A 12,956-nucleotide genomic window follows, 5' to 3' on the forward strand; every position below is an offset into this window, starting at 1 on the left:
CAATTTTATGTCATGTCATGCACATCGAAAAGATTTCTAAATACAGCAACACACATTTCTAAATGTGTTTCGGCAAAAAGATGACTCCTGTCCTGTAGTTCTTTATGAATGGAAAGACGAGTAACAAATAGGCCAGTATAGGCTGGTAAAACAAACAAACAAACAAACAAACAAACAAAACAAAAAAACTTTGCCACCTTCAGTACCTTGTAATTGATAATTGAAGTAATTATTCTTTGTATGATTTTATCAGTCTCTCACTTCATTGTGGAGGAACCCATCACCCATCATCACCCCTCTACCTCCACGCTTGACAGTTGATATTTGATGATTGTGCTGATACACTGTTCTTGGATTTCTACAGATGTCGAGTCACAGTCAGACATCTCTACCTTGGTTCTTACTGTCCAGAGGTTTTCCAGAAATCTTGTGGTTTGCTCAGTCACAACTTTGCAAATCTAATCTGTGCTACCATGCTCTTTTTACAGAGAAGAGGCTTTCTCCTGACAAACCTTCAAAACAAACCATACTTATTCACTCTTTTTCTGAGTGTACTGTTATCAACTTTAATAATTAACACGACAACTGAGGCCTTTATATTTTGAGATGTAGCTCTTGGGTTTTTTGCAAATTCTATCAGATTAGCACAATTTGACAGTGGGCATTCCCTGGAATGTCCTCTCGTGGGAAGGCATTGTGGCAACATGCAGCTGAAAGCACCAGATCAGCAAACTGCTAAAATGTCAACAAGTGTTCACACTTGGTGATGATGAATTAATCAAGCACATGATAAGTGACACCTGGCTGCTACTTAAGCTCTTATTTCCTCTGGAAGCCTAGCAGAGCCCTGTGAAAACTTTATTTCCACATAACTTTTTAAGGCAGGGATTTTATTTTTTAAATTTCATGCCTTCTTTGATTGATAGCTGTCAGACCTCGTCTCCACCCATGGGAGTCACAGAATGGGATCTCTGCCGTGTTTGTCACTTCTGTTTTGGTGAGTGGAATTCTAGCAATTTATTAATCTTTTTCTTTGCAGATACGTGTCTGTTTAATGCATCTCTGCAGTTCATGCATGCAGCTTGCAAATATTAACTGAGAGTTAGGTTAGCACTCTACCCACTCCTTAAAAAAAGCATGGTAACTTCTGGTTTCAAACTTCTACTATAGCAGTTGGCAAAATGCTAACACTTAATGAACAAAATGCATCATTTACTCATGTAATAAATGTCTTAAATGCCCCCCCCCCCCCAAAAAAAAGAGGATGATTTTAATAATATTAGGGTCTGGAAGTAGAAATAGTTGAATTTATTAGCTAATAGTATGGATAAATAAATTAAATTATTAGCTTATTAGCATATTAGATAAGCAGCTGTTGGTAGCTACCTAAAATTATTATATATAACTGTTGCTACCAGTTAAACTGTTGACAAACAATATGTAATAACAGTTGAAATGCTAATTTAAAATATACAAATATTGCCCTTTATTAGCTAAATGCTCATAAATTTTAGTTAAACATATCAAATTGATGGGGGAAATTAGTCACTTTGGAGGTTAAGTGTAATACTTGTCAAAAGTTATATCAATTTAAACCTAATAGTTATGGATGATTGAAATGCTGACCTAACTGTAACTGAGAAGCACTGAGCTGAAAGTTGTGCAGAGCCAGTTTAAGACAGCACATGTTATGAAGGTTTTTTTTAGTCTATCTGACAACAGATGGCCAACTAGAAAAAAGTTGGAAACCATTGCTGTAGCAAACCAAAGGTAAAGTCAGCGTTAACACAGTGGCGACCTCAGCCCCAACACGTCAGTGTGTGAATGAAAATAGATGATCTATTTGGTCATTTATTCTCCTTAGTTTATGGCAAGGCAATGTGTGTATCCCAGTTTCCAGCAGTAAGTGCTGAACATGTGATTCTATCAAAGGCCCATTTCCACTGGTTTCAGCATTTTTAAATTACTTGCTAACCCAGATTTGGTCTCTCCTGAATCCCAACCCAGATCTGGTGTCTTGGCTAGCCACTCCACAGAATGCTGAATGGGTGATTTATCAGTTCTTGGAGTGGTGGGAAACTAAATGATTTATGGCCCATCTCTCTCTCTCTTTTTTTTACCCAAATCTTATTTATGTCACTGCTTCTGTTGCTGTCTTGATCTCCCTGCTTGTCTCTTCTGCTTTCCCCTTCAGAAGTCATCTCAGTGATAATAACAATGTATGCTATAAGTTCTGAGAAGCCCTGTGTGATCCCAGAGAGGAAATATGAATGATCAGAGGCTGGATGTCTGTGAAATCAACTCTCGCACAATACTGACACGCGTCAGCCCTGGCATGTATTCCTGGCGGGACATATGAAAACATGCAGTCAAGTACACATAGAGAAGAACACACATGTGCAGTGTCAAACTGAATTAATGCACAGGTCGAAGCATTGCCAAATGCAAGTTATTGCTTATCCTCGATTCCATGGAGAATGCATCGGATGAATAAAACATTTGTGAATAAAGGCATATATTGATTTAAATATAACCGTGAATAGGTCATAGATTGCTCTCGAGATTTTGTCCCGTTCCTTTCTCCTTACCCATTATTCCATAGACACTGACGTTAGCATATTTTCCATCTCTTTTTCCATTTCACTCCTTTGCTATCTGCGAAAAACGAATTGGACTATTATCATCATGCATTCAGGAAACGCAGCCTGGGGATATAAATTGGTCAAATGCAAACAAGTGGAATCCCCTGATCCTAAATGTGAGTCACTAAGTTGAGAATTTGGAGCCTTGAAATGTCTGACAGCTTAAATCACTGTCACTGTGGGCAATGACACAGAAAAGAAGGACAGGATGGAGATGGAGAAAAGAAAGGCAGAGAAAGGGGAAGAACTAATGAGATTTTTTTTAGTACTATTTCATCTATGTGACCACAAAGGCATTAGTAAATAGGAACAGCATTTAAAATTAAGCCCCAAATCTTCTGTGGCTTCATGCCTTTTTCATGAGGTCTTCTTGATAAAAATTCATAATCTGTATCTGCGTTCTCTGATCAAAAGCCCTCCTGAAATGCGCAAACAGATCGTCACCTCGGCTGAAACAGAGATGTTTCACAATGAAGGGTTGCGGGAAAAACCACGGCAGGACACACACACGCTGTTTCGGTATGAAAATGATACTTGAAAGGCGAGATGAAATATTCACCAGAGAGAAATATGGGGAGATAGCACATAGCCTTGAGCGAGCAGGGCTCCTGCTGCGAGATACAGGGAGAGAGAAAGAGATAGCGAAAGAGAGGAAGCTGGGGTGAAACTGGGAAAAATAGAGAGTGTGAGGGAATATAAAAAGAGATTTATTGAAGACCAGATAAAGAATGAGTGGATGAAAGAATGACTAGTAGGCGAGTAACACCTCCAAACTGTAAATCTGTCACTTTACCGTGAATATTTATGTCACTTCAAAAGGTCACATGTCTTTGCAACTTTATCAAAAAAGTTCAGGAAATTCATGTGTCCCTAAAACACTCACAAAGACATTGGAGCACAACGGTTTGCTGTCAAAGTCGGCAAAGCTGCAACAAGTATTTAGTATTTATTTATTTATTGTCATTGTCAAGAACAATGAAATTGCGTTTGGGGCTTCCATACAACCCAAAAAAAAGAAGAAAATAATAAATACCCCTTAAAACCCAAGTGTACATATTTAACCCAGTGTGACTCCAATGCAATAAGACAATCCTTAGCAATAATGTTCGTAGAAATTCAGACAAAGACCTGAGAAACATGACAAAATACAACAATGCAACCCATTCAATATTATTGTACTGTGAGATATGATATCAGATATGATAGTTATCTATTTAAGAAAGAGGGGGGGGGGGCAGGAGGGGGAAGAGAATAAAGATATGATGCACCAATGCAGACCAGTTCATTGCTATTAAGAAGTTGGATATGGTTATTGTCCGTGAGAGGGGGGCAGAGAGTTCAGGAGCCTCACAGCCTGTGGATACAGGCTGTTGGCCAGTCTGGATGTTCTGGCCTGTATAGACCTGTACCTTCTCCCTGAGGGCAGCAGATGGAAAAGGTGGCGCGCAGGGTGATGTTGGTCCCGCAGGATACTGTGCACCCTCCTCAGACAGCGAGTGGGGAAGATATTACTGATCTCTGGCAGACTTGTTCCAATAATTCTGCCAGCTTCCTTCACCACCCGCTGGAGTGCTTGCTGATCGGCCTTGGTGCAGCTGGGGAACCACACTAGAAATCCATACGTCAGAACGCTGCTGATACAAGAGACATCACTAATGTTTTCACCTGACATTTTTGTCTCCACAGTTCCTGAGAGTGTCAGAGACAGACACGGTCAGAAGATCATTAGATCATTTGAAAAAACATAAAGAAAACATGATCTATTGATTCGGGACATAACATTCTAGGTCACCATTGATTAGCAGACACAGGCTTTTTGCTTGCCTCTTTCTTTGCTGGGCCCTAACTTTATTTTTAGGCTCGCGCTGATCGATAGGAGGCAGCTTTGTGCAAATCTCAGTGGCATTGTGCCTCCCGGCAGAGCCTGTGTAGGTCAGACTGAAGACATCCAAAAGGTTGAACCAATGATGGAAATCAATGGATCAGAAATGTCAACTAACATGGCTGTTTACCACAGTGGAGGACATTTTCTAGATATTTGCTTGTACGTTGTTTCGTGTGAGCAGATGTCTAAAGCCCATTTATAGTTCTTATCCTTTTAAACTGATACAAATCTAGCACAGATGCTTGTGACATTTTCAGCCTATGTAGATACAAGTTTCTTGTTGGTTCAATTATGTACTCAACTGGCTCACCATTTGGTCGCCCAGATTCAGAGACTGCAGTGAGTGTTTGCTATTTGTCAGTGCTCCTTTTAACAACTATCTGCTATTTCCCTTTTTGAACAGTAATTACACTGAATTAATGCCATTGTTTTGCAGACTCGAGGAAAAAAACAACATCATTGTAGCACAATAATTATTCAGATAATGATGGTGGTGATGATGAACTTCTGTTTTGTGTTATGTGAAAATATATGACCATCCCAAAGGGGGTTTGAGATACTGTGAATTAATAGAAAAACACACCATAATACGTCACAATGCATAAACTATAATGACCAAAGCTAATTGTAGCTTGTATGTATTACCACTAAAGCACATGGAACCTAAAAAGTGAAGTGTTAATAAAAAAATATCTGAGCTTCTACATTTACAGGGAGTGCAGAATTATTAGGAAAATGAGTATTTTGTCCACATCATCCTCTTCATGCATGTTGTCTTACTCCAAGCTGTATAGGCTCGAAAGCCTACTACCAATTAAGCATATTAGGTGATTTGCAACTCTGTAATGAGAAGGGGTGTGGTCTAATGACATCAACACCCTATATCAGGTGTGCATACTTATTAGGCAACGTCCTTTCCTTTGGCAAAATGGGTCAAAAGAAGGACTTGACAGGCTCAGAAAAGTCAAAAATAGTGAGATATCTTGCAGAGGGATGCAGCAGTCTCAAAATTGCAAAGCTTCTGAAGCGTGATCATCGAACAATCAAGCGTTTCATTCAAAATAGTCAACAGGGTCGCAAGAAGCGTGTGGAAAAACCAAGGCGCAAAATAACTGCCCATGAACTGAGAAAAGTCAAGCGTGCAGCTGCCAAGATGCCACTTGCCACCAGTTTGGCCATATTTCAGAGCTGCAACATCACTGGAGTGCCCAAAAGCACAAGGTGTGCAATACTCAGAGACATGGCCAAGGTAAGAAAGGCTGAAAGACGACCACCACTGAACAAGACACACAAGCTGAAACGTCAAGACTGGGCCAAGAAATATCTCAAGACTGGTTTTTCTAAGGTTTTATGGACTGATGAAATGAGAGTGAGTCTTGATGGGCCAGATGGATGGGCCCGTGGCTGGATTGGTAAAGGGCAGAGAGCTCCAGTCCGACTCAGCAAGGTGGAGGTGGAGTACTGGTTTGGGCTGGTATCATCAAAGATGAGCTTGTGGGGCCTTTTCGGGTTGAGGATGAAGTCAAGCTCAACTCCCAGTCCTACTGCCAGTTTCTGGAAGACACCTTCTTCAAGCAGTGGTACAGGAAGAAGTCTGCATCCTTCAAGAAAAACATGATTTTCATGCAGGACAATGCTCCATCACACGCGTCCAAGTACTCCACAGCGTGGCTGGCAAGAAAGGGTATAAAAGAAGAAAAACTAATGACATGGCCACCTTGTTCACCTGATCTGAACCCCATTGAGAACCTGTGGTCCATCATCAAATGTGAGATTTACAAGGAGGGAAAACGGTACACCTCTCTGAACAGTGTCTGGGAGGCTGTGGTTGCTGCTGCACGCAATGTTGATGGTGAACAGATCAAAACACTGACAGAATCCATGGATGGCAGGCTTTTGAGTGTCCTTGCAAAGAAAGGTGGCTATATTGGTCGCTGATTTGTTTTTGTTTTGTTTTTGAATGTCAGAAATGCATATTTGTGAATGTGGAGATGTTATATTGGTTTCACTGGTAAAAATAAATAATTGAAATGGGTATATATTTGTTTTTTGTTAAGTTGCCTAATAATTATGCACAGTAATAGTCACCTGCACACACAGATATCCCCCTAAAATAGCTAAAACTAAAAACAAACTAAAAACTACTTCCAAAATCATTCAGCTTTGATATTAATGAGTTTTTTGGGTTCATTGAGAACATGGTTGTTGTTCAATAATAAAATTATTCCTCAAAAATACAACTTGCCTAATAATTCTGCACTCCCTGTATATATCATTGAACTGGTTGTGATGTCAAATTAATGGATGATGGACATGATCAGGTGCATACCCATCAAATCTACCTGTTGAAGTTCATTCTGACCGTCAGACTGTGGAAGAAAACTAATTTAAGTGACTCTATCGTGGTTGTTGGTGACCAGTGTTGGTTAGTTACTTGAAAATAGTAATTAGTTACTATTTTTTTTCCTCCAAGAAAGTAATCCCATTAATATACTGATTACTTATTTTCAAAAGTAATTAGTTACTTAGTCTTTAAAAAGCATGATAAACAACCTTAATACGTAATAAAGCAATAGACCTTTCAGCCAATTCTGTATTTTTTCTGCATAATCCATCATATAAAATGTAATCAAATGAAAAAGTCTCTTTGTAAAACTTGTTTTATTAGTTTTAATCTTTTAACTTTATGCACATTGCATCAAACAAAAATTACATTTTATGCAACAGTCTTTGACTTGAAAAAAATTGTTTATTTATTTTAAACGCAGCAAAAAATCAATCAAATCAAAGATTCAGCAACACTGAGTCCTGTTGCTCTTAAATCTGTTGTCACCTGTTTAGTAGCGTGGGGCGTGTGGATGTTTGCCAGGTACCTCAGCGGTCATGTCAGTGGGGGGATCCGGGGGGTTTCGCTGTGGATTTCACATTCCCGTGGCGGCGTGCTCGGTGGCCGGGCCGGGCCGTAGAAACGCTCTCACAAACAAAATCACAACAGTTTAGTAACGCAGTAACACAGTAACACAGCGTGCTCACGGGAAAGTAACACTAATCTAATTACTTTTTGTTGCAATAGTAACCCCTTACTTTACTCGTTACTTGAAAAAAAAGTAATCGGATTACCAATTCACATCTCTGTTGGCGACAGACAGGATGGATTGAGTATTTCAGAATCTGCTGAGCTTAAGAAATTGTCCTACTCTAACTTCTCCTGGATTTACAAAGAATAGTCCAAAAAATGAAAACTGTCCAGTGAGCTGCGGATCTCTGGTTGACGTCAGAGGAGAATGGTCAGACTGCTTTGAGCTGATTGGAAGGCAGCAGTAACTCAACCAGTCTTGATGCGCAACACGTCGATCGTTGAAGCAGATGAGCTACAGCAGCAGAAGACCACACCTTGTGCCACGTCTCTCAGCTAAGTACAGGAAACTGAGTCTACAGTTCTCATGTGGTGCACCTCTTGATGAGTGCAGATGACTTCACAATAGAAAATGTATACAAAAATAATTCGGTGTGCTAATCAACCTTGATACTTTTTTATGTATTAATAAAACAATCAAATTTAGTTAGAAAACAAAATCTGTAGCATGTTAACAATAAAGAGATTCAGCACAGTATATCCAGATCGGTTTTCCACTCTGCTAAATCTCCTAATGAGTTTTATGCTGTCGTTAGTAACATATCCAACTAATACAGCCAAGAAATGTCAAAGTACATCATATAATGCAATTAAACAAATGTTCTGAACAAAGGTGACCTGACAACCCAATTATCACTCCACACTGTTTTAAGCTTCTCTCCCTCTCATTTCCATGTGAGAGTCCACTCATGCAGTCCACGTCCACCCACTCATGTGAGCTGCTCGAGCTGCTCGATGACTCAGTGGCGTTACACAGTGAAATCACAATCTGTTTTTGAGAGGCGCTTAAAGATTTTTAATCCATTCTGAAACTGGGCCTGATGCAAGTGGCTGCTTTTACATAATGCTGTGACCAACTATGTGTTTATGATTTCAAACTGCACTTAAAGTCACTTGTTTGTTTTGTGCGAAATTCCCTGGACAGCACATGATGCAACAATGACGAAAAATAGATCCACTGCACGGTTATTGTTTCCTTGTGCATTTATTTCCCCTGAAGGTTTTTGGATTCTGTGTCAAAATTGTCAGAAGATATGAAGAGATGAAGGTTTTCTGTTTAATGCATTATGGATTTGCACTTGCAAGCATTCCTGAGATGGAGGCTCACGACAAACTGTTATCTCTGTTATCTCTACTGCAGCGTTACAATCACACAATCCAATTTTGCTTGAAAAATGGGAAAAAGGTGCAGGTATTTATTGTAACATAAATAAGAGGAAAAAACAGTGTACAATTTTGTTGAACTTGAAAGTAAATAATTGGTATAACCACCATTATTCTACAACACAATCTAAATTCTTGTAATTTCTCTGCAGCAATAGTTCTCCGGGCTTTTTGAAGGACATTTAAAGAGTTTCTTATTGGGTGTTTGCTGCCTTTTAAAAAATTTTGAGTTCTGTGGAGGCCAATCCATGACTGATAGTGTTACATTGTATAATTTTTCAATCCAGGTGTGTTATTGCCACATTTACAGGGTGTTTGGGATCATTGTCATGCTGAAAAATGAAGCTGTTGCCACTCTCATGGTGTTTTTCTCTGTTCATAATTTCAAGAGCTCCAAACACTACTACCTGAAATGCAGCCCTAAATCACAACAGTGCCTCCACATGTTTTTTTACAAATGTATATCACTTCATGAGATCTGTTGCCATGAATTTTTTCAGCTCTTGTCCAGCTCTTGTGTAATTTGCCATTTTATCTGTTTCCCTTCGTTAAAAATGGCTTCAATAGATAAATCAGTTAAAGGTCCATATGCATCCCCCAGGTCCTGTATCAGGTCTTTTCTGGATTTTATCCTATTTCTTAAAGACATGACTTTCACATATTATTCATCACCTGTACATATCTTTCTTGTCTAGTGTCCAGTTTTCTCATTTTTTTTATGGAAGCTCTGACAAGCTGCTGGCAACAAAGAGCCTAAAGATACAATTTAAAACAGGTTCTTAGCTAAGTTGTCTTTTATTTTAAGACACAACACTGTTCACCCTGAGGTCAGGTACCTTTAATATTCTCAAATGATTCATAAGCCAGTGTCAGGCAGCAAAGCATATTTCTCTTTCAGGTACGATGACTGAAATGTATGAAAAGAAGCCAAAATCCGAAGAAAAAGGCCTGGAGAACTTTTGCTCAAGACAAGTTTAAAAATTACACACATCTAGCTCCTTGAAAGCGAAATCTAAAGAAATCAGGGGAGGTTCAAGACTTTTTGAAAGCTATATATAAATTTTATCTGCAGAAATATTTTATTGTTACTTATATATTTATATGTAAGTTGCGTCACTCACCTGACTATCACTTCTAACAGAGCCCAGAACTCTAGAAACTCCTTTTCTCCTTTTTGTTCTTTTCCTTTATGTTATTTTGCTTTGGTCTCACTTCCTCTTCCTCTTGACAAATTAGTGTTACAAAGCAGATTTAAAAAGCTCGGAGACACAGTTTTTCCATTCAGGTTGAAATCCTTTTAACTTGTGCAAATGCATCCTTTCACCACTTTGCCAAAACAAAAACTTTGTTCCATTTAAAGTCGTCACTCAAGACGGCCAATTTTTGAGCAACAACAAAATCCTTTACAAAGGACAGGTTTGTCAGCTTTCTGCAGTATCACAACTTATTCGAGTACATCTGTAACAAAACTGTGTCACAACTTCCTTTGTAGATAATGACAGCAGAGCTGAGAGAAGGAGGTATGTGAAATCCTCTTTTCTACTTGTAAAGTGTATCAATGGCTCAGGTGCTGCTGTGAGAGAGATAACAGGTGATTATAGAAGCATACACATCTGCAGGCCCAAAGGGTCACCCAGAAGGTCTCAACAGTGCCGGTGTCAGCAGGGCTGTGGTGCATGCAGGGCGGCAGACGGTCAGACTCGGGCAGCCGATTCTCGACACAACAGCTCAGACCATTGATCCCTGCTACCAAGCCTCCTCACACTCATTAGTAGCGTTACTTGGAGCACTGTTGGTCCCTGGGATCCTGCTCCAATTGGACTGCAGAGCTAGTCGGCGGTCTGAGGAGAAATGATAACATGCCCATTTTTCAGGCCAAGGAGCACACACAAGGGCCAGGCGGATTAGAGTGAAGCAGTGCAGAAGTCTTGTTTGGCCAAAAAAGTGACTTTGACAATCTTGCAGCCAGCTGGTCAACTGTAGTGTATATTAGACGGCCGATTGTAGATTTACTGCCTGTGGACATCCCAATGGCAGCATTTGAGTCTGCACTGAAGTAATAGGCAAGTATAAAATACAAAGAAAAACAACAGATATTTGCAAATACTTATTTCTGGACTTGGAACGTGTTTACCTTGCAGTGTTTATTGCATTGTCTCACAGTCACACTAAACAGTGCGCTTGAAATTTAAGCTACACTCAGACAGTGTGAGAGGAATTTTTAAACATACTCTTTTGCACAGCGTTGATCTGCTAGTACCGAAGCAGAATTTGATACACATAAATCTCCGGTTATGTTTGTGTGAGTGTTAAATACAAACATTTACATATTTTCCAAAAGGAAAATCCTATCTGCAGACTGTTAATTTGACATTGTGCATTTGCATGAGACAAATCGCAGCGCTGTTGACTTTTTATATGACGCATTTATTCCAAAGTGCCAGAATTCAACCTTTGTGTTTTGTGTTGGGAAACGAGCTCCTGAAATAACTCCTCGTGCAGAAAATACGCTTGAGGAAAGGAGTTAAGGGTTGTCATGTCTTTTACGTTTCAGGTGTGTGTGTGATCACAAAGTGTCACAAATATGCCATTCACACTGCATGTTAAAAATCCCTTTATTTGATCCTGCCAGCACCGCGGTGCTCCCACAGTACCAGTACAAAAATACTGCAGTCAAAGGCAGCAGAAGACCACTGATGTTCCTCTACTTTTTCTCATAAACAAACGTCTAACATTTGCCGCCTTGCTCATTGAACACTGCACCTTGTACTTCTATCAGAGAATACCTTTGACTTTCACAAGTAATTCTTGTTTGAGGGCACCTGAAAGGATGATGTGAGGAAGGCAGTCTCCAAAAATAGGCTGCTTATTTATATAATATGTTCAAAGACTCAGATATCGCTTGCTTCATCTAAAGACATATTTATATATATTCCTCCTGAGCGGTTTGCTTTAAACAAGATTTGGCAATGTCTCTGATAATAACGGGGGAATTGTGAGAATATCTGAACGCCAGTCTGACACACAGAGTATCAGATATGATGCCGGTGAGTAAATGTCCTGATAGGTAAAGTCGTAGTATACTTGGATGGCTTAAAACAGCAGAGTCAGTTGAGCTAAATATGTCCTGTCGCTTTCACTTTTTGTTGCAGAGATTGCACTTTAGAGGTAAGAGTCAGAAGAGCTACAGAAGTGTAGCCGTACATCAGGGAGGCAATTAAATGTCATGTTTAACAGCGCTTCAGCAGGGTGAAAGTTAACCCCAAATGTCTCCTCTCTCAAAGCCTCATTTTAAATGCATAGATATAAATATAATAGTAATAACAACACAAGTATGTTTCAGACAGTTGCAACTGCCATGACTTTGATGTAATGCCTCCCAAATCAGCTTGGTACTTTTCAAAGTCCTGTTATTATCTCTTGGGCTACAGTAACCAGAAAACATGTGTTTTACAGTGGGGTTGGGGAGAATGGTGGGGGTGCTGACAGACACAGGCGCCTGAGCAGTGAGGCATGTGGGGGAGATGCACCTCCATTAATCAGCTATGTTGACCAAAGCCATCCTAAATGTTCTTGTTTCTTAGAATTAGGCACCATACAGTCCCTGAAAGTGGCCTATCTGATCATTTTTCTATTTAGAGCATCAGACAAAATCAATAATAACAGAATCACACTGTTTTGGATCACCGTTGGTGCTGTTTAGCCCAACTTGCGCCGATCGTTTGCACAGCGTGCCTTAGCTGTCAGTCACAGTCTGTCGATACAACCAGGAGTCTGTCTCTTTACAAAGGTAAAAAACATGCTATTTAGCTTAGCTGCAGCCACTGATTGAAAGGAGAAGACAGGAAACGATGGAGTACTGAATGAGCTTGCTTGGACCACAGATAAACTTTAAATGAGCTAAACTGTGCTGGAACTGTTTTCTGAGACAATGTTGACTGACTTTGCTAGTTTGCTATTCTGACTGGATTAAGCAGCATGGCCTCTCTTCCTCTCCCCTTGGGTCATGCGCACGCAAGCAGGAGTGAGAACGAGGTCACACACATTTTTTTAGAGTAGAATGCCTTCATGCAAAAACATGTAAACATATATACACAAATAAGTATCTAACTGAAATCTAGTGATATAA

The 12,956-nt window shown here is 39.7% G+C and overlaps 1 protein-coding gene across 1 annotated transcript in view; it reads left to right on the plus strand.

Annotated features, from left to right (window-relative positions):
* Nucleotides 1-812: 812 nt before the first annotated feature.
* The window catches only part of LOC113029870 (uncharacterized), a 35,964-nt gene continuing 23,820 nt past the window's right edge, over nt 813-12,956 (plus strand). The window contains exon 1 of the mRNA XM_080306085.1: nt 813-997. Within this exon, the coding sequence (XP_080162211.1) occupies nt 907-997 (91 nt within the window). The 5' untranslated portion in view covers nt 813-906. The remainder of the gene's footprint in view (nt 998-12,956) is intronic.

Source organism: Astatotilapia calliptera, chromosome 9, assembly GCF_964374335.1.
Source record: "Astatotilapia calliptera chromosome 9, fAstCal68.1, whole genome shotgun sequence".
NCBI lineage: Eukaryota > Metazoa > Chordata > Actinopteri > Cichliformes > Cichlidae > Astatotilapia > Astatotilapia calliptera.